Below are 21,879 nucleotides of genomic sequence, written 5' to 3'. Positions count from 1 at the left end.
TTACTTCCTTCTACTAATGTTTTTATGCTAAAAATGTGAAATTTAGCATGGAAAATCTTATTTTTGAGTCAATGTTACCCAATTATTTTTAAACTTATCAAAAAAATAACTAATATAGAAATTTAGGTCACTTTCTGCTGAATCCAGTGCTTTTTAAATTTTTTTGATACATTCATGAATAAAAAGGTTCTAAGAGTTTTCGTAAAGTACTATTTTCATGAAAAGTCTACTCCCTAGCTACTGAAAAGTGGTTGCCAAAAAAAAATTCTGAATGTTTAAAAAATTTTAAACTTTTCCAAAAACTTGGTTTATACGCGGAAATATGCATTATTCAGATTTGTTCTTTCAAGAAACAATTTGTGAAAGATCTGTTTTGGTTTATCAGAATTTTGTGCAGGGTTCATTTTGGTTGATGAGATTTTTGTGAAGGGTCTGTTAATGAACCCAAATTTCCTCTGGCCAGATCCCTGGTTCTCCATCCCAACTGGACAATTGAATCCATTTCACTTTTGTTTACTCTAAGCTGATAAACAAAAACCTGCCAAATCTCAAGAATCTTTCTTCTAAAAAGTATGAAAATAATAATTCTAGGAAATAGTGATACCGCTGTTCCATAGAATTATAGTTGAAGGATTGGTAATTGTAGCCTCGGCTAACGTTAAATTTAATTTCAATCATACATTTGTAGTAAAACTGGTTGACTTATGCCTACAATTAAAAAATAGTTACTGCCATAAAATGAAAATAGCTATAAAGTTGCTTTTTGATCTATTGTATAAAATATATTAATGTTTACAAATGTAAAGTAATTAATATCTGCAATTTAAAAAAAAAATTAAAAAAAAAAAATTAAAAAATCTGATTTAAATAAAAAAAAAATCCGATTTAACTAAAAATAATCTGACTTTTTGATGAATTAAAAAAATCACAAACCCTGGTAATGAATGATCTACCTTCATTACACAAATGCATGAATTTATTTTTTCTTGCTTAAAATTTTTTTTTATTCTTTACTAAACAAAAATACTTTTCCAGTCTTCTTCTTTTTTTTTTTTTTTTTTTTGCAAAATGAACTCCAAATAATCCAGCATGCCAGAAAATCCTAATTTCCTGCTATGCTGGTCAAACTCACTTAGTTCTGGAAAGCAGGGTGATTTGGTTCGCCAATATATATCCGTCGATATATATCACAATATAGATCCAATATTTATTTTGAAAATATCATGATATTTTTGATATTAATTTATTCAACTACTGTATTTTCAATATAAAAAGTATATTAATCTAGCGATATTGTTCATTTATTATTAAAAATAACCAAAATGTTATGTACTATATTTTTATGATGTATTAATACATCATTAATATAACAAAGTAATATAATATTCATTTTTTACTTGTATTTTATGTTCATGAAATTTTTAGTAATGTGACAATTTTAACTCATATTAATAGTGCCTAGTTGAATATTAAACATTGCTCAGAAAAAAAGAAAATGTTATGACTGTGCATTTCTGAATCATATAACTGTGAAGTAGTTAGCAAAAGAAAAATGAGTCAAACAGCTAATTCTAAATTAACTGCATTGAAATTGATAGAAATATAAAATGAAATATTAGATATAAATAATGAATGAAACCTTAGTTTTAAGTCTGCATATTGTAATTATAATATAAGAAAAAAAAGAGTGATTTGAGGATGCATTTACTATTTTGAAGACTTTAGTTTGTGCTAATTGAAAATATCGGATATATATATATCAAAATATCGGATATTTTCGAAAATATTATGATATTTTCGAACCCTGTGTGGAGAACTATGATAGTTTTCTAGCTAAACAGTTATCGTGTAAGGAAAGTAATTTAACTAAGCGTAGATTTCTTTCATTCCTTTATATAAAAAAGCATTCCATCTATAACTACTTGATGGAGCATATTACAAGGAGGCAGTTTACTCCTGGAAATTTGTTACTCTTTTTCATGATCCTGTGTTACTTCTATCTATTGTAGGTACTTATTCAAGTATGAACATTTTTTTCTATTTTCAGATTTTAGAGGTTTTAACTATACTTCCAGTGCCAAACAAAACCTCACTGTCGGAGAGTAAGGTGCTAAGTGTTGTAGAAAAATGGGCATCGCCATCAGTCATTGATGATAGTGCTGGAGATGCTGAGGGTTCTACAGAAACTGCAAGTGATTCAGACTTGAATACTGAAGCAAAGAAATTGAAAACCTGTGATACATCTGATAGTGAGACTGAGAAAGATGTTTCTGTTCAGTGTTTAGAATCATCTGCTGCCTTACCTAGTTCTGAAAAAGATAAAATTGAAACTATCTGTGATTATACTCCAAAACATTCATCAGAAACTCATGAAACTAATGCAAATTTATGTCCAGGTATTAGTGAAAATAGTGTAAATAACCTCAAAGCCCCAGATGTGATTCCTCGATCAGATGAAGAAAGTGCTGACACACCTGATGAAGAAAGCAGCAAATTTACTAAAAATAGTGAAGTAGCTGTGATGGCTCAAAATTTGATAAGTCTATGGAAGCATTTGAAGGTAATTATTTTATTTTAATGTATTTATCTCATCAGAAATCTCTTTTTTTTTTTTTTTTTTGAAGCATTTGCATACCATTTATCTACTTCACATTTTATATATTCTTTATTAATTAACAGCTCACAAAATAAGCAAATAATCTTCCATCTTGAACTTGAGGAGAACTGATAGTTGAAGTAAGCAAAGAAATAAGATGCTTGGCAATACCAAAGAATATAAATAATAGGAAAAGAAGTTCCACTCCGCAACCAGTTTTTAAGCTCTGCTGAGGAAAAAAAACTTACGGAAACATGATTTGACACAAAAGCCGACAAATGACATGCATTCATCGCCAATGTTGAACTGGCTTGGCAGTGGGTTGCCATTTCCTCCGACTACTAATTCGAAGAAAAAAAAGAGGGTCGGGGAATGAGACCAGACTCCTCTGAAGATTCTAAAGCCTTTTGTATCTAAAGATTTGAAGAGTTCAAGATGTTCAATCTTTTTTCTCTTCTCTTTTACTAATGTACTGTACTCATTTGCTACTGTTGAAAAACCGCAACTGATCGGGGCCTCCCTGGGGTCCTCTGTGATTTTTCTCTTTGAATGAGCCTGGAACAAGTGTCACCACCACCATTCAACCCCTGAACTAAGCGATGGGGCAAATTTGTTTCTTCACTATTTGGAGCAGCTTTAAGCGTTGTATTAATTACGGAGGCCCTGAACTGATACATCTACAAATCAAAACAAATTCGCATATTTTCCCCTTTTACTGATCATATTCTTTTCAGTTTAATGATAAAAATATATATTGAGGAAGGAAACATTATTATTTATTTTGACTTTTGCTGATTCATATCTTTGATTTATATCTTTATTTATACACGTCTAAATCAAAGTATAGACTTCTGAAACAAGGATTGCTTCCAGCACATTTGCTCTATCTATAGTCAGTCTGCAGTCCTTTTACATTCAGAAAAATTCACTACATGGAGTAAATATCTAGCAAGTTTAATAACAACGTTTCAACGAATTAAGATCAACTTGTTAGTTCTTGCAATGCATATATTCGATTCACGTGATGTGTGACGAAATGGATCTTTGTATCTAATATTTTCAGGACCCGACGAATCTAGACCCTAAACAAACTTTTTTTGGTATCCTCTGCAGGCAAAACTTATAAACAAAAGCATTAATGAAGAATCAGGGGTGGTGGTTTCAGCAGTGTTGAGGTGTTTAACCACTCATTCAGAGCAACCCACACTTATACACATAAAAAAATGTAGATAAATTCAGGAGAGTAACTTAATTTTCTTAAATAAAAAAACTACAGCAATTTTAGTCTTTTGGGGGCCCTTAAAAATCGGGGACCCATGGCCAGCAGCCTAATTGGTCTGGTTGGTAATTGAGCTCTGATTTTTTTTGTATAATACAATATGAATAAAAAATTCTATTATTTGTTATTCATTTGATCTATGGATGTAACTTAAACCCATGTCACACATATTTCTATGTTATATTTTAGAAATTTGAGCTCCTGTGCAAAAACTGATGCCCCCATAAGAAATGCTTGAGTGAAACGGATGCAACATAAAAATGCAACTTCAGATCATTTGGTTACATTCATTCCAATAAAAGATTAAATCTAAAACAAAATGTGTTAGCATCTCCCCCCCCCCTCCCACCCACACACAACCCAAATCCAATTTCCCTGCTTTAATTTTATGTCAATAATTGCTCTTAATTAATTTATTTTTAATGTATTCAAACATTTTCTCAGCAAAAATATATTCGAAAGCTGATCACTATTATTCGATTAACCGGGAAAATTATTCGATTAAGCGGGTTTTATAACATTGCACCTAGAGGGAAATATTTGGTTCTTGGAGATTTTATTCGTATAAGCGGGGTATTCGTTTATCCGTTACCCAGTTAAGCGGGGCTGACAGTATTGTGTTTTCATTACAAACCAAGTGTGCAGAGCAAAAAATGACTTATTTTGTAAACAAACAAAAAAAAAAACGTGTCTGGTAAATAAAAAAACACTAAATGAACTGGGCAATTTAAAAAGACAAAGACAATTTGAAGTGAATTCGTGTGTATTTCGGAAGAAACCGTTTTGTAATCTGAGTAGCCAATTAATATTTGTCAATTAAATTTGCTCTGCTGCCATATTGCTGGGCATTATCAGCAATGCACATTTCCAATGCTTTTTTTGTTCGCAAGAAGCATTATAAAATTGAATGCAAAAGAATACAACGTTAAAAAGCACAATTGTGCAGGAACACTGCAGACACATATTTCTACAATACAAGGAATGCCTTTATCAATACAAAAATTTGAGCTTATGGATGAATAGATATCCGATAAATCTGAGCAAAACCCTTTGGAACGGCAGGAGTCGAATCTTTTGTCGGATCGTGCGTATCTCATTCATGAAATTCATATTCAAACATGAGCTCAAATTTTTGTATTGATGAAAGTGTTCCTTGTACGCCGAAATTCTTGTCTGCACTGTTCCTGCACATTTGTGCTTTTTAACGCTGTTAAAGTTTGCCTTCATTTTTAATCACAAAGGTATTATCTCCTTCATATTATAAAATTGGTTTAATAGCATCATAACACAGGGGTGGCCACTTGGGAAGGGTAACAGACGGCGGCATTAAAATTTTTAGGGGGTTTTGAGGGGTATTTTTCTCTTTCTTTAGGAGTTTTTTTGTTTAAGGAGCAGGGGGATCTTGGCAATATTTTGGGGGTGCGCCCTTATTCTCAATTGGGGGGGGGGGTAACGGGAGCTCAGATTATAAGCAAATGCATATGCACTTGAATAATTGCAAACTGCCTATCTCTGCTATATCAGTAATTCAATTGATTCACTTGCTTAAGGAAACAAGATTTTACTCAAGTGTGTGTTTTATATTTTTTTCGTGAAATTTAAGAAAAATAATGTGGAACTTAGAATTGGATAGGGGGAATTTCCATCTGTCTCAATTTTTCAGGCTGGTCAAATTGATTTGAGAAGGTAATTCAATAAATGATGAATTTATTTTTCGAAGATCCTCTAATAATTGCTTTACAACAACAGAAGGTTTATTTATCAGGTTTGGAAACAAATAACAGATGTGTTTAGCCTTTATCAAAAGTCTCTTTAGAACATTGTGACTACAAAAATCCACTGTGGAGTTACATGATATGTACGAAACAATGAAAAAGTATGCCTTGGTTTTTCCAGTGACTAAAATAAAATATTTAGATTTCGGATGGTGAATTCTGATGAAATTAGTATGCTACTTAATTCATATGTTGAAATTTGCTGATCATTTATTTAGTACTTTTGTTATATAGTTATCTTACCAACCCACTAGTACTGTCATTTTAGAATTAAGTGAGGGGTGCGAGACATTTAAAAGGTCAAAATGTCGCCCTAAATTCATAAGTGAAGGGGAAAGGGATGGGGGGGGGGGGGGTTCACGAGCGGTTTCTTTTCTGATACCAGGATCCACTGACTGATGACAGGCCCAGTGTTAAGCAAATTGTGATTAAAAAAAGGACAAAAGAAAAAAATCTCGTAGTGAAAAAAAAATGCATGGTTCCTTTTTTACTGCAAAATTAATTTATTTTAAGGATTCAAAATTTTTACTCGTTTCGTACTTTTGGGGCATTCTAATTTTGCCCCATTTATTTCAAATCACGTGTGTCGCTAACATATAACTTACGCTTGACGATTCTACAATGTCTTTTTTACTAGCCTTAAGCACTGAACCATCAGACAAATGAGGTTTAATTACCTCCCTTTCAGCGCTTTCGCAGAGGGGAGAGAATCCTGAGTACTCGATTAGCATTGGAAATGCAGCGCCATCAGCATTGGCAATTTAGTGCCAATTATTCAAGCACGCTTTTTCCCAAACTTGTCTTGCCAACCTGTTCCTAGATGTTGGCTTTTTTGTCAAACCACTCTTCAGTTTCGGGAAAAAGGCAGGTAACATACGTTTCTACCAATGTGGGACATCTTTGCCTGGGAAATATCGTTGGCGATACTGTTGTCTGATTGACAATGGGATAGCAAAAGCAACAGCAATCAGATAAGCAAAATGTTCCTGAAAAGACTTGCTAATCCAATGAGAAAATCATGAAAGTGGCAACTGTTCGTGCCAACCAACACCCTTTTTGTTTACTTTCACTATCAAGATTCCCAGAATGCACTATAGACTAACTCAAATTAAAAAAAAAGATGGATACTTTTGTATTAAAAAGTAGAATGTGTGCATACTTTAAATAGTCCTTGAAAGCTTCGTGTGTGTATGTGTGTGTATGTATATAAATATAAATGTATATATATATATATATATATATATATATATATATATATATATATATATATATTAGGGGGGGGTCCTTATTTTTGAAGTTGCAGATATTTTACACGACGCCCCCTCAATTTGTTCCATTGTACAAATAAATGATCCTTGCAAAATTTAAAGTCAATCCATGAATATTAACACGTGCCCCGAGGGCCCCCTTCTTTGAATTTCGAAGAAAAAATAGCGGATTTTCTCATTTTTATGTAAAAATATTCTAAGGTTTTATATTCAAAGTAATTTTGAACCTCAATAGGTGCTGCTACTTCCAGACCGACCATTCTCTCACTTTCATTCTGTAAAATGTAACATGTTACGGAGATTAAAATGTACACCGATGGCCTTGGTACCGTTCAGCGCTAGTTCCAACCAAGCGGCAGGGGAACGTTTCTTCCCATCAAGATGGACACTAGGGATTCTATAGGCCATTAATGAATGGCCTAGGTCATTAATGAACAATCTTTGACAACAACAAATTGCCTCCTCCAGGCTTTAAGAGTGTTGATTTACAAAATTCACTGTGTATGTAATAGGTGTGGTAAATCGAGGTTTCAATGCTATAATTCTTTATATATTAATAGGCAAGCCGTTTTCTTTTGGTACCGATTCCTCCTCTGTTTGTGAACCGATTTCCTTCATTCTTTTTTTGTTCAGGAGCTATTGCCGAGTTTTAGTGTCATTAATAAAAATTTTTGAAATCGAACGCTAATTAAGGGAGGTATTAATAAAAAACGCATTTTCGTCCTAAATGACTTTCTACGCAAACGGATGGCCCAATTTTTTCGAATTTGATATGGTTTGAAAGGTCTTTAAAAAATACTCCTAACGAAGAAATTGTCAGGGCGCCTAAGGTTCAATAACCTAAATCCACTAGAAAAAAAAGTTATAAGCGTTTTTTAGTTAGCGAAGCTCAAAAATTTTAATTTTATCTCTTTTCCATTGTTGAAACTCATTGTTGGAAGCGTGAAACATTAAGTTTTAATTGGTTTTTTAAACAGCTCTTTCTACATGAAAAAGGCATTTTAGCGCTTCGAGCTTGGTATGGTTGGAAATCTCGTGCAAAATACGTATAATCCGAGTTTTGCAGGATCATTTCATTCGGGAAGATTTCAATAATTGTTAAATTGGCAGGCGCTCTTCATCTATTGGCGTCAAATTTTTGGCACCAATTGCACCTCGAGAAATGTTTTTACTTTGCATATGAAAACCAAGAGTAGGGAAATGTGTATTTGCATACGGTTGCCACAAAATAGGGGCTGTCCGCGAATGAAGTCCCCCTTTAAGGTGGAGTTCACGAAATAGTAACAGTTTGTGACAAGGGAGAGGAAAGACATGACAAGTACAAATAAGCATGTGACAACAAGCTTTTTTTTAATAGGAACGTTTATGGAAAACAGCATCACATGTGACTAAAGGAAGAGGGAGTATGGTGAAGTGCAAAATTTGTGACAAAAGGGAGAGAGGGTCAAAAGTGTTGAAATGTGTGACATCAGTTAAGCACCGTCCTGAACCATAATCAAATCTCAAAGACAACCTTTTTTTTAAAATTGTACTTTTTTTACGACGTCCCGTGTTTTCGAATGGACAGTTATATTGCCACGAGTAGAGTTCGTACATTTCATACTTAGAAATTTATATTTCCAATGACAATGTCAAAGCAAATTACTCAATAATAGTAGAAGTTTTATAAGTAATATTGTTCACACAGATGTTTTACGTTTAAACTGAGTTTTTCTGCTTCATTCCATTCTAAAAGTGGATGATTGGCGATTTTTATCCATTGGCGTGGGATTTTTTGTTTCCAATGCCAGCACGAAAAATGTTTTTCCTTTACATACGTACGCAAAGAGTACGGAAATGTCTATTTGCATAGGGTAAGCACAAAACAACATGGTATTCAAAATAAAATTATTCAAGCCAGGAATTTGATGACCATACCAATTTCTTGATGGGGTTTGTTTTCTTCAGTTAAAAGTACCACTTTTAGTCAATGAAATTGATAGAATAAGCAAAAGAAATAACGTGGAGCCAGAAAAAACTTTTATTTTCTCGACAGTTAGTTTTTATTATTTTTTTAAATGTTTGATTTTAGAAATTAAGCGTGGTCTTTATGACATTACAAGTGACGTACTTTGGTGCGCTACTCCATAGCCGAGCAAAATTTTTACACTTTGCTGTCAACTATGTTTCCAGGTTATGATAAATTGCGTTATACGCTAATGACATCAGTGAATGGCATTTCATCGCTTTTGATGCCATGTGCAGAAGCGTAAAAAATGAATTTCAATCTGCACATCAATTAAAATAATAGTTAAAAATATTTAATGTTTTCAAATTATTTAAAAAACGGTTAAAACCTTTGTTTTTAAGCATGCTGGTTCAGAAAAAAAAATACTTTTAAAATTTCGGAAACGACCCCATTACCGAAATATCCCCTTTCATCCATTTATTTTGAGATTAACAGACAAAAAGTAAAATTGAAATAAATTATTACTGTTTGTTATTTTGTGTACGTATAAAAATTGTTTGCTTCCAGATATGCAGTAAACATGAGTAAGAGTAGAAATAAAAATGTTAGAAATAGTTAAATTCATACAAGTTTTCTCAAATATTCATTTATGAATATGGTCGAATTTCGACCACTGGGCGAACACTAGTATAAGTAATTGCAATTGTATTTTAATTCGCTGTTCTTTAGTTATAAACATACTTAAATGCTTATGCAGTTTTTAATTTTTAAAATATTAATTTCGAAAAATCCTCGATTACTCCTAACATAAAAATATACAGTATTTACCATACCTAAAATATCAATTAAAACAAAATATCCAGATCGGAACAATGTAGAAATATATACTTTAAATTAATTTTCTTCTATTTCAGTACATAGTCTTTTATTATCATCAAATTCTTGCGGTTCACAAGATTTAGAAACCGAAATGGGTATCTATCCTAACCCGTTGAACTTTTGTTTTCTACAGCTGGTCTACCACAATGCAAAAAAGCTTGACAACTATTGATATCTGCTCGTCTTTCATCACTGTTAGACAAATGCCATATTAGGGATAAAGATGTTGTTCATTTATTTACAGCTTATGTAAATGCAGTAAATTTAAATCCAAATGATCAATCGTATATTCCTTAAGAGAGCAAAAGAAAATCTTCGAGAGGTAAAATTAAATTTCATTAATTTAAATTTTGTAGTTATTCACTGGGATACAAAGCTACATCCAGATGTAACTGGAAAAAGAACGCCGGCAGGATGACCGTGATAGCTTCAGGTCCTAATATTGAACAGCTAACTCGGAATTCCTTAGATATTTTTTCAGTTGTATATGATATCTTAGATGATAGTTCTTTATTGCTAACTGTTCTAGCTGTAGTGTTTGATGCAACGACTTGCAATACCAACCATATAAATTGTGCATGCAATTTGTTAGAGCAAAAACTGAAAGGTGATATATTACATTTGGATTGCCATCATCATGCACTTGAAATCGTACTGCAGAGTGTGTCCTTAAAGAAGTTCTTGCTTTTCTTAGTTCTAGATCAGATATTCAATTATTTAAAAGTTTCAAAATTTTGTGGAAAGATCTTCATCATTCAGAGCTTATAACATTTCAATCAAGTACACATACCACTTAAATCCTAAAAGCCAAAGTTGATGACATATTATTGTTCGTAAACAGCAGAATTGAGAAAGATTATAGAGAATTCTCATAACTTGTAATAATATTTCCTGGTGAATTTCCTCCTACAAGGATATGTTTTCGGCAACCTGGAGCTTATCACTGACCCACATGGGTGGCAAAAGGAATTTTTTTCGAAAATTTTTATATTTAGGAAACAATTTAATTTGACCTTACATGAAAAGAAAGCCCTTCAGTTTTACAAAGCTATTTTACAATTAAATGCTTTGTGAAGATATGGTTTTTCGCGGCAACCCATTTGAAGCTCCTTTGAATAACATAATATGTATGAAAAACTAGCAGCGTGCAAAATGACGACAAACATGCAGCAGAAGCAGTGATTGGAAAATTCATAAATCACTTATGGTATTTAGGAGATAAACTAGTAGCTTTGTCAGTATTGGATGAAGGAATTAACTTTGAAGATAGGAAAAGACTAGTCCAAAAAATGCTTGTGATAAGGAAGACGTGTCTGATGACTGTGTAACCATTTTAAGATAACAGTAGATGATTTGGAATACTTTCTTAGTAAAGATCTTCCTCTTTATAGAATCAATTACGAGTCAATAAAACTGTTTGATAAGTTACTAATACTAAAAGATTTTTTCCTATTTGATCCTGATTCACGGCAAAATGAAGGAAGTTATTTAAAGGGAACAGAGATCGTTAAAATACTGAAAATAGTGAATGTTACAACTGAAAGAAGAGCACAATTAATCAAAGAATTTCACAACTAATTTACCAAATATGAGTCACAAAGCAATTTATTTCACAGACCATCCAAGACTATCGGAAAAAATACACACTATCGAGATACATTGAGAAAAGCGTACGATTAAGGGAAGTTTCTAAAGCATTATTTCATTCTTATTCAACGTAAATTCTTTAGATGATATAAAGTAATTAAAAAGATTAATTTTAGTGCTACCTCACTGTAAAAATATTTTGTAAACCTAGGAGAAACGATGTACTGGGTCTGAAACAAAAACTTATTAAAAATTATCAAAAGTGTTAAAGTTCAACGCCCTAGGGACACGTGATATTATTGACTGATCAAGTTTAAATTTTGCACACGTTACTTTTTATTATAGTGTCACAAAACTAAGGGACCTCACTTGTTGAATTCCAAAAAAAAAAAACAGTGATGCTCGTGCTAAAAATATTTCGGAAGTCCCTAAAACGCGTGGTCAGATACTTTTTCAAAAAACCTTTAAAAACCTTTTTGGAATTTTAAACAATTTGGCAAAACATTAAAATTTCCGTATTGCAAATATAGCAAAATGAAAAAGAAAATCGGTTGACATTCACACAATTAATTTAATCTAAAATAATAACAGTAAAATGTTCGTAAACAATAATAACAACTTCCTCAAAATGTTTTTTATAAAAAAAACTAAGAAAATAGGCGAAAAACTATCGTTTGAGAAAAAGAAAAAAATCTTGTTGTTTGAAAATAGTCTTCGGGGAAAAAAGAGAAAATGTTGTCTATTTCATTCAGTTAAAATGTGCAATAAATGAATCAAAAATCAAAAACAGACCTATACGAACATCACGTCATTGAATGCCAAACATGACATCACAGAATGAAATTTCTGAAACTGATCATTTTACCTTAATGCAATGTTGTAACTTAGTTGCGGATTGTGACAAGCCTTGAAATTAGGCTCAATTAGAATCACCTGTGCCTCCTGTTCTAATTAATTGTGAGAAATTGAACAGAGATCTTGTTAAGAAGAAAAATCCTTTGCAAGGGCATATAATTTTAATGGGTGGGGGAATTGTTTTACCCTCCAATTAGACAAAACATGTTAAATTTTAACTTAAAAATTTTGTAAAAAAATACTATTTCAAAATTCAGAATTCCCGCTTCAAGGTACAGACCCCGGAGTACATTTGAATTTTGTGCCAAATTTCAGGGCTGCAGGTGCTCTAAGGCATCCTGGCCCTCGAGCGCAAAGAAATTAAACAAAAAAACATCATTTTTATTTATATACATACAGTGGTGGTCAAAATTATAAGGATAACCGAAAAATCCCTGAAATCATGACTACATTTGATTAGAAAGTTATGCAAATTTTAATACTGGAAACTAGTGGTAAAAAAAACATTTTTAATTACTTTTGTTGGAAATACATGGAGATTTCGTATTCATAGAATAGATTTTGAATTCAAACATCCATGTAATATGCACAAAATTATAAGGACAATTAGATTTGTTTGTTCTAAAAAGTAAAATTTGCTTGTTTTTTGTTCTGTACACTACACTTCATAACTATACAGGGTGTTCTGTTTTAACCTGCAAGACCTTTATTTTCGCAACCGTTAGTCCTAGTTGTATACTTCCAATTGCAAAAATGTTCAAAATCAGATGCAGAGTTAAGATATTGAAAGTTTGAATTAAAAATAAGTCAAAAAATACAAAATTTAACTTTTTATACGGCCCTTAGCTCCCCTAACTTATATTTAAGGAAATAATCTCCATTGAAAAATAATTTCAACACAAAAAATTTGAAATTAGTATGACTAATATTCACCAAGATATGAAACACAGCGTTTTGTGACTTACACCTTTTTTCACTCGCTGTCAATAACACCTTTTGGGGGAAATATAGTGGTTAACAAGTGTTAAAAATTATATGTATGCATCGAGTATGGTTTTTCAAATTGTTCGAGTTTTGTAGTGTGTTTTTGCATATCGCGGCATAACATAAGCATTTATTTTTGAATAGCAATGAAAGATATAAATACCTTCTTTTTTCTTACTTTGACGACCTGTCATTCTTCTAAAAGGGCGGTAAGTTCCAATCTCATCTTCAGTATGGTTTGTTAAAACTTTGAAATGGAATATCTCCTTGAGTTTGGTCTGACAAATGTCAAGTTTTTTGTGTCTGTAATAGTTTTTATTGGAGATTTTTTCTCTAAATGTTAGTTGAGGACCTAAGGCACGTATAAAAAGTTAAAATTTTGTATTTTTTGACTTGTTTCTCTTTTTGTTTCAGACTTTCAATATCTTAACTTTGCATCTGATTTTGAACATTTTTGCAATTGGAAGTAGGGGAAAATGGAGTATCCACAAAATTCAAGTTTTATTTGGTGACATATGTTAACTATTATCATAACATAATAGAATATGTATAAAGGGACAAATATTGATGAGTTCTCAGTAAATTTAATGGTCTTTGCCTTTAATTTTTTGCTATAATATAAGGCCAATTGACATCAGTCGCAAGTAAAAAAGTTATCTTTCTCTTCGGCCCCAAAGCAGCTTTCATGGGCCCAATGACGACATTGTTTCCATCCTTCACCACCCTTGGAGTCCGAGTCAAGTTCGGATGGATTCGGAAAGAAGAGGATGACAATACTGCCTGTAAATACAGGCAGTATTGTCATCCTCTTCACTGGACTCATCCCTCATTTGCTCCTTTGGGTTTTTTTTTGGACACTTATTTTCTGTCTGTTCCTTTTTGGCATCTTTATAATGCTGCCTCTTCTTTGATTTGTTTATCTTTCCTTCAGATTTTTTGTTCTTCCGTCCATCTTTGATCTGCTTTCCATCATTTTTTTTTCTTTTCCTCTAATGTTGCCTGAAGATGAAGCTTGTTTAATGTACCTTGTTTTGTTACCTCATTGTAAAATAATTTGGTCAAATAAAAGTTTTATTATTATTATTATATAATAGACATACTACGTTTTAAAAATCAAGGGGCAAAACCCGGTAGTTCCCGGTTTTGCTCCGCACGTACAGCTTTCATAAAAAATGCTGTCATATGACTATACAGAACATTACAGTCAATTACTTAGAACAATAATGAAGGTAATTAAATGTTGTACAAATAGAGCTACATACCTTTACTGTTTCAAAAACAGGAACGTAGTATAATCAGTCTAGTTTTGTTCAAAAATTTTAAGCAAAAACCGTTCAAAAAGAATTTTCTTCACAATAACGAAAGAAGCGAGTCTTTTGCGTTCTAATTTAATTGCCGCTGCTTCTTCATCAAGGTGGAAGGTAATTCCTCTCTTGTCGACACGATTGCAGTGCTTACAGAGGCTAGAAGGGGTACCCGGTTTTACCCCACTTTCCCCTATACATCTAGGATTAACGGTTGCAAAAATAAAGGTCTTGCAGATTAAAACGGAACACCCTGTTATAAATGTTTAGTAAGTGATTGGTGATGCCACATTCTATTTTTACAGTCATGCCGCTAGATACTAAACTTAAAGAATTCGAGAAAAGGAAAGTGGTTGCTTGATAAACTTCACAAATTATTGTACATCAAATAGCAACAAAGCTGTATAGATAAAGGTCGGTCATTTAGAGCTTTCTTAAAAATCCTGGCAAATAAGGACCACAAAGATGAACGGGTAATGAAATTTTCATTCAGACATGACAAACAGCATGATCTATTAGATTGAAATTCAGGTCATGATGCAGTTCTCAAACTGTTCAACATGTTTTACAAAAAGAGAATGTTTCATGATTTGAGACTAGTGTCATGACCGACTCTTAGAAAAGTTCATAAGAGACTAAGGGTTGAGCCTGCCGAAAATGCGATTTTTTGGATAAAAACTGGGATAATGTAATCTTTTCTGATGAGAAAAAGTTTAATTAGGATGGACAAGATGGTTTTTGCTACTTCTGGTACAATCTCGGTGAAGGAAAAAAAACCTATCTCAAAGTGTACATTTGGAGGTGACTCAGTAATGGTCTGTGGAAGTTTCACAACGAACGGAAACTAGAACAATTTTTTTGTGCAAGGCAGTGTGAATTCAGAGAGTAATGTTGATATGCTAATTAATATTTTTTTAAACAAAAAACATCAATACTTAGGAGTACTATTTGTTCCAGCAAGATAATGCCTAATTTCATGTTTCTCAAACCTCAGAATCATTGCTTAATGTTTTAATTTGTGAAATTGCTGTACTGGCTAAACAAAAGGCTTAATAGAAATTTTGTGAGACAGTCTGGTACCCGAAGTATGAAACAATGGTATATAATATCAAAGCAAGCAAAAACTCATTTTCTCCATCGAAAAAGCGAGGATAAAAGTTTCCAAGAACGTTTTTCAACTTCCATGACATCAAGACTGATAAAAGTGACTAAAAAAGGGGGTTGTTATTTTGTTACTGGAGGTTTTCAAGGCAAAACGCTAGTTTTCCTTATAATTTTGCTTAGTTTTAACAATGACTTTTTTTTTATTAATCATGGTAAAACATTTATACTTATTATTTTCAAATGTTCTGCATTCGAAAAGATTTCTAGCATAAAACGGCATTTTGTGTAAAAATTTCACTGAATTATTTCAGAAATATATTTTTTTTAACGTGCAATTTTCTGTGTGTTCTTATAATTCCGACCACAACTGTATATTATTAAAAATATGTATATATATAGTTGTTACTTATAAATGTCTCACTAGTAGATGTGCAGGAATGTAATGAGAAAATTCTGAAAACCATTGAACAGTGAAAAAAAGTAAATAGTGAAAAATATGTAATGGGTACTAAACTGTTTCATTGGCGGAGAGCAGGAGCAGTGGTGATATCACTATATTTCAGGTTTCTGGAGCAGTAAAAATAATTTAAAAATGTATTAATGAAGGCAGCCTACATACTTATGTCAATTAGAACATTAAAATTAATTTTTAGAACATTGAAATTTTTTAGAGCATATGAATTAATTTTGAAAGAGAATGTGTCTGAAGGAACATTGCTATGCTTCTACAAATTGTAAAGAGTAGTACAATATAAAGTGGTTGAAGCATGTATAAACCCTGGAAAAGCCGACTTATATAAAAATACAACCAACCCCTCTGCTCTGAACTGCAAATCAAAGAAAAAAAGAGATTACATATCCAATCCGAGTTTATTTGAGAATGTGTCAAATGGCAAAAAGAACTTGTTCTGCATCCAACAAACATGTCCAGCTTCATTCTAATCCAAGCAGGAACCAAAGGGCTCTTATCAAGTCTGATAACTCGAATATTACTATAACTCTAAGTTTTTATTAAGTTCCGACCCCTTTGTCTTTAATTCCATGCTAATTATTCTCAATATCTCGAATTTAACTTCCTTTAACTCAGAAGTTTTTTCAAAGATGACTCGAAATTTATTTCGAAAGAATGAAAAAAAAAGAAATGACTATGAAAGAAAAATTAATTCACCTTCACTTGCAGTTCCGGCACAATAGACCTCTAAAGCAAGAAGAGCACCTGTTGAGCCAGTGCGCGATAAAGGGGTTACACGTGCGGGAGTGAGTTAGCTTGTTTGTACTGTACTGTTTAAAAGTTAACATGTTGTTTTTTCTGTCAGTATTATTCATCAAACTGTGCATATTGTGCTTAAAAACTTTCAAATTCTGTAATTTTGTCTGTTATATGTAAATATTAATTAAAATATTCGATGGTTTTAATAATAAAATTTTGAATACCGAAACTTGCAGTAAGTTGAAGTTTTTTGTCGGCCCTTTTAGATTTGAGTTAGCACGAATTGACTGTGTGTATATATATATATATATATATATATATATATATATATATATATATATATATATATATATATATATATATATATATATATATATATATATATATTGAGAAACAGAGGGATATAAGTGGCAAAATTGAAAGTATGGAGATAACCAGTACACATGTAGGTACACCTCTTGTCTGTCTTAGGGCAAAAGATGGTACTAGTTGCCCTGGTAGTTGCTGCTATACAGCATGATTTAGAAAAAAAAAATTTAATAAAAGCTTACCTAGGATGCTATCTTTAAACGCTTTTACTCAACACTTGAAAATGTCCATTTACATCCCTTTGCTTCTCACTGCCTCATATATATGTATATATACACACAGTCAATTCACGATCACTCAAATCTAAAGGGACCAAAGAAAGACTTCGACTTATCGGAAGTTCGACTTACTTGTAACTTCAGTTTTCGACATTTTAATATGAAAAACCATCGAATGGTTTAATTAATATGTACATATAACAGACAAAATTACAGAACTTAAAAGTTTTTAAGCACAATATGCATAGTTTAATCAAAAATATTGAGAGAAAAAAATCAAAAGCATGGTTTTGATTTCGATACTGCTGGAACCACTTAAATAGAGCTGATTCTGCTTCAGGGAAGATGCACATCTTCATTCGTTGCATATTCAGATTCATTTATTCTACTGCTTTAGAAGTTTCACTTTTTCTTTTAATATCCTTGAAAGAGTCCTTGCTTAGACATCTTTAATAGTAAAGAAAACTCACTCTGTCTCTCAGGAACTTATCAGCAAATGATCGAACTAAAGAATGAAGGGGAACACATCTTAATTTAGGTCAGCCTTTGAACAAAGGTACAATCAGTTAACTTGCCAGCTTAAAAGCAAATTTGTAGTCCAGTAACATGGCAAAGTGTACATGGTACAGTACAACAAAAGAAAACAAGCTATTGTCTGTTTTTCAGGAGAAGGCACTTCGCCACACCCCCTCGAACGCAGAGTTCCATTTTACGCGGGGGTGATCGGTACGCAATCCACGTGCTTCTAAAGGAGACAACCAGACAGCCTTAACTTGGGCGTGTATTTTAAGAGCCATTGTCTGTAAGAATCAGGCTATTTACGTCATTACTACTTCTCCGGGATACAATGTTTTCCCAAGCTTTAGTGCTACAAAATTACCAGATATCATTAAGAGATGACCGTCTTTCTGAAACTGAGTGATGATTTTTTATGTTTTCTTTGTTTTAGTCTACGTCATCCTCAAATTATGTTACAGATTCTGAATGCTCGCTATATAATATATTATGTTTATAACTATTTAAGAAATTATGTTGTAAATAGTCGCATTTTTAATATAAAAGATAAAAAAATTAGTATGGTTTAAAAAATATGAATATTAGTACGACTATTTTAGCTTATAATGCACATTACACAATGCGTCCATCTGTACCTATATCGATTTACTGTGTTTCTAATGCTTTTTATAAAGCTTTTTTTTATAAAAAGCATTAGAGACATTATTTTAGGTGTCACTACTGTAATTTTATATTAAAGTTTAAAACAAACCCTGCAAAAAGCCATTCGAATTAGAAAAGTATTTTTTAAAATAACTCCATAACGTACTAATTTCGAATGATTATATTTTCGAAAGTAATAGGAGTGACACCGTTTTTTTTAGTTCATATGTTAGACAACATGTTGGTTATCAAACTTAATTAGTTTTAGATCTCTGCTATGAGGGCGAGAGTAGTAGTTAGGTTTTAAACATTTGCATTTTTGTGAAATTTATCACATAAAAGTTCCAATATCTTCTGACGCCCTTATAGTGACACCAATTTTATTCCATATTTTTGATGTATGCAAGTGTAGCTAGGAATTTATGTAAAAACGTTGGTGTCATCATGAAGGCGCTTTGAGAAAATTGGCATTGAATGTAGTAAAAAAATTCATTTTCGGTCATTTTTAAACGGAGTTTGTGGCTGTCGTCCTCATAGCGACAGCGATTTGACAGCTGTAATAGTATCTAAGAAGACCATGTAATAGTATAGAATTTAAAAATCCATGTCATTATAGGGGCGCTTAAAGCAACAAGAACTTTAAAATCTGCAAATTTGAAAAACACGCAAAAATGTGCCACGCCCCCTAAATTAAAAAAAAATAATTTCCCAAAAACGGTAAGTCAGACAAAGCTCATATTTTGCACAAACATTACATTCATGATAAGGAACAACATTTGCAAAAATAAAGAAAATTAAAAATGTCGACAATCACAACCTGCCTGATCCTTACAGACAATGGCTCTTAATGTTCAAAAAAGTCTTAGTGTCCTTTACATCACTTGCTTCACTTGTTTGTAGGCATTTTATTTAACATTTTAAAAACCATGAAAAAGAACAATCGGATACCACATTACAAGGGAGAAGTCAAGTGCCTTCTTGTGAAAAATGGACAATAACTCATTTCCGCACATGTATTTCCTTTATCGCACATTCGCTTAACAGGTGCTCTTCATGCTTTAGAGGTCTATTGTGCTGGAATTGCAAGTGAAGGTGAATTAATTGTGTTTCTTTTTCTTTTTTACTTCCTTTTACAAAAAAGGAAGTATTGTATTTGCAAAGAAATTTTCACTCAAAATCCGGCCTTAATTTCCATTTTTCTTTCCCCCAATGAATGTTGAGTTTTTTTTCAACCCAACCACACTTGGATATCTGCCTAGAAGCCTGCAGAAACTTGAAATATCCATTTTGACGACGCACAAGTTAATTACAACGAATTTTCTCGTGACGTCCGTATGTACGTATGTATGTGCGTATGTATCTCGCATAACTCAAAAATGGTATGTCCTAGAAAGTTGAAATTTGGTACGTAGACTCCTAGTGGGGCTTAGTTGTACACCTTCCCTTTTGGTTGTATTCGGATGTTCCTAAGGGGGTCTTCTTCCAGGCTGCTGCCAATGCCTTAAAATTGAAAAAAATCCTTGAAATTGCATGAAAATTAAGTTTTTTTTAAAAATAATGCACTAATTTCTATAAGATAAATACATTTTTATGATAAGAAATAATTCCGTTAGATTGAAAACATTTATAAACATACAAACATTGAAGAACTTTTTTTCCCCAAGGGGGAATATAGTAATAGCCGGCTTATTCTGTACAACCTATTTATTCTGTGTTGTATTACGCATTGCTTCAATCCATGGAATCCCAAAATGGAGACGCATTGACTCATTTGGTTAAAGCGTTGTGCTAATTATGCGAAGGTGGTGAGTTCCAATCCATAATGACAGAAAAAAAAAATGTTTTAATAAATTCTTTTCTTTAGCAGAATTCTTAACTACAGTTGTTGTTTTTAAAATTAGAGAACAGGGCATTAATTTTAACATAGTAAAGTGCAATACAGCTCTTGAAGTCCTCGCTCTTTCACATTGAAAAAATTATATGTGTATATAATTTTTTAGCCGATGATTAACTAAATGTAGATAACTTAGCATGTGAAAACTTTATTTTTGGAAAAAGATATTTCTTGCTTCCCTTTAAATGATGTGACCTTCCATGGTCACCGAAACTTGTTTAGTTAACACCTGATTTTTAGGTTTACCGAAATTTCAATTACATGGCAGGCACTTATCAAACACTCACTTTGATGAGATTAGAATTTTGTGCTCTTTAGTTGAAGTAATTACAGTATGTATTAGTATGTTAGTGGAACAGTTTAGTACAAAAAACGAGGCTCTAATTTGGGAGATCAACCAAAGTCATAGAACAAAATTTCCGAAAATTTTCCTCCCGGAACAGAAATTTAAAACCTCGATATTTCCTCAATTTTAGTTTATGGATCATTCTTCAAAAAGTGTAACTTTTCTGTCACACGCCTTTTACTATAAACACTTTAAAGAACAATTCATTTAACAATGCTTTTTAATTTCATCAAAAATGTATCTATGTAAAACTGCCAACACTATTTTAATAATAATTTTTATTTTAGTCTATTTTTGGTTCACAACATGTGAATTCTCACCTCCGTTGCATGTCACACACCTTGTGTAACTGTTTATGTTGCTTAACTTGTTTAATGAAAAGTATATATTTATTTATTATTCCTTTCACAAGTGTCTCAAATACTAATTGTTTTAAGTATATTAAATTTTTTAACATTGTGTATTAGTACATTTTTGTAGGAAAAGAAGTCATGTCACACAATAAATTCTCGCCTTCGTCACCTAAACACAAAACTCATTAACACGTGGCCGTAATGACGTCAAATTTCATTTTCCATGACACAAGGGAGACCCCTCGTTTATTTTCAGCCATAAAGAAGGTGTGAGATTTTTGTCAAAAAACAAGAAGATATATACATTTTGCTTTAAAAATTAAGTGTGGTTATTGTGACTTCTCACCTCCATGAACTTGAATTTCAAGGATGTAAATTAATGTAAAAAAAAGAAGTGAACATATATTCATATGCTTAACATGTGCAGATTTTAGCAACAAAGAAAAACAATATTTCCCTGAAAAATGTATCCAGTACGCCTATATTAAGGAAAAATTCCTCACCTCTGGGACAAACCTTATCAATGTCATGATTTTTGAGGTGAAAATAAATGATGGAGAGGAATTCAATCTTAGACATTCTACCAAAATTATAAATTACCAGTACATTCTGAAATTTACTAAATACTATTTTTTAACACACATTTGAACTAAAAGGATAACTACTAATTAAGCCGTACTTTAGTTAAGAAAGCGTAATATTAGATTCCCACACTAATTATTGAAATAGCTCATTGTTTGCACAAATTACAA

General features: G+C 32.2%; 1 protein-coding gene across 1 annotated transcript in view; it reads left to right on the top strand.

Moving 5' to 3' along the window:
* LOC129219007 (histone-lysine N-methyltransferase SETD2-like) overlaps window positions 1–21,879 on the top strand; it is a 187,654-nt gene that overhangs the window by 73,540 nt on the left and 92,235 nt on the right. Inside the window, exon 11 of the mRNA XM_054853327.1 lies at window positions 2,048–2,560. Within this exon, the coding sequence (XP_054709302.1) occupies window positions 2,048–2,560 (513 nt within the window). The remainder of the gene's footprint in view (window positions 1–2,047; window positions 2,561–21,879) is intronic.

This window comes from Uloborus diversus, chromosome 3, assembly GCF_026930045.1.
Source record: "Uloborus diversus isolate 005 chromosome 3, Udiv.v.3.1, whole genome shotgun sequence".
Lineage (NCBI taxonomy): Eukaryota > Metazoa > Arthropoda > Arachnida > Araneae > Uloboridae > Uloborus > Uloborus diversus.
The sequence above is the reverse complement of the archived record's forward strand: the minus strand, read 5'-3'. Positions and strand labels throughout refer to the sequence as shown.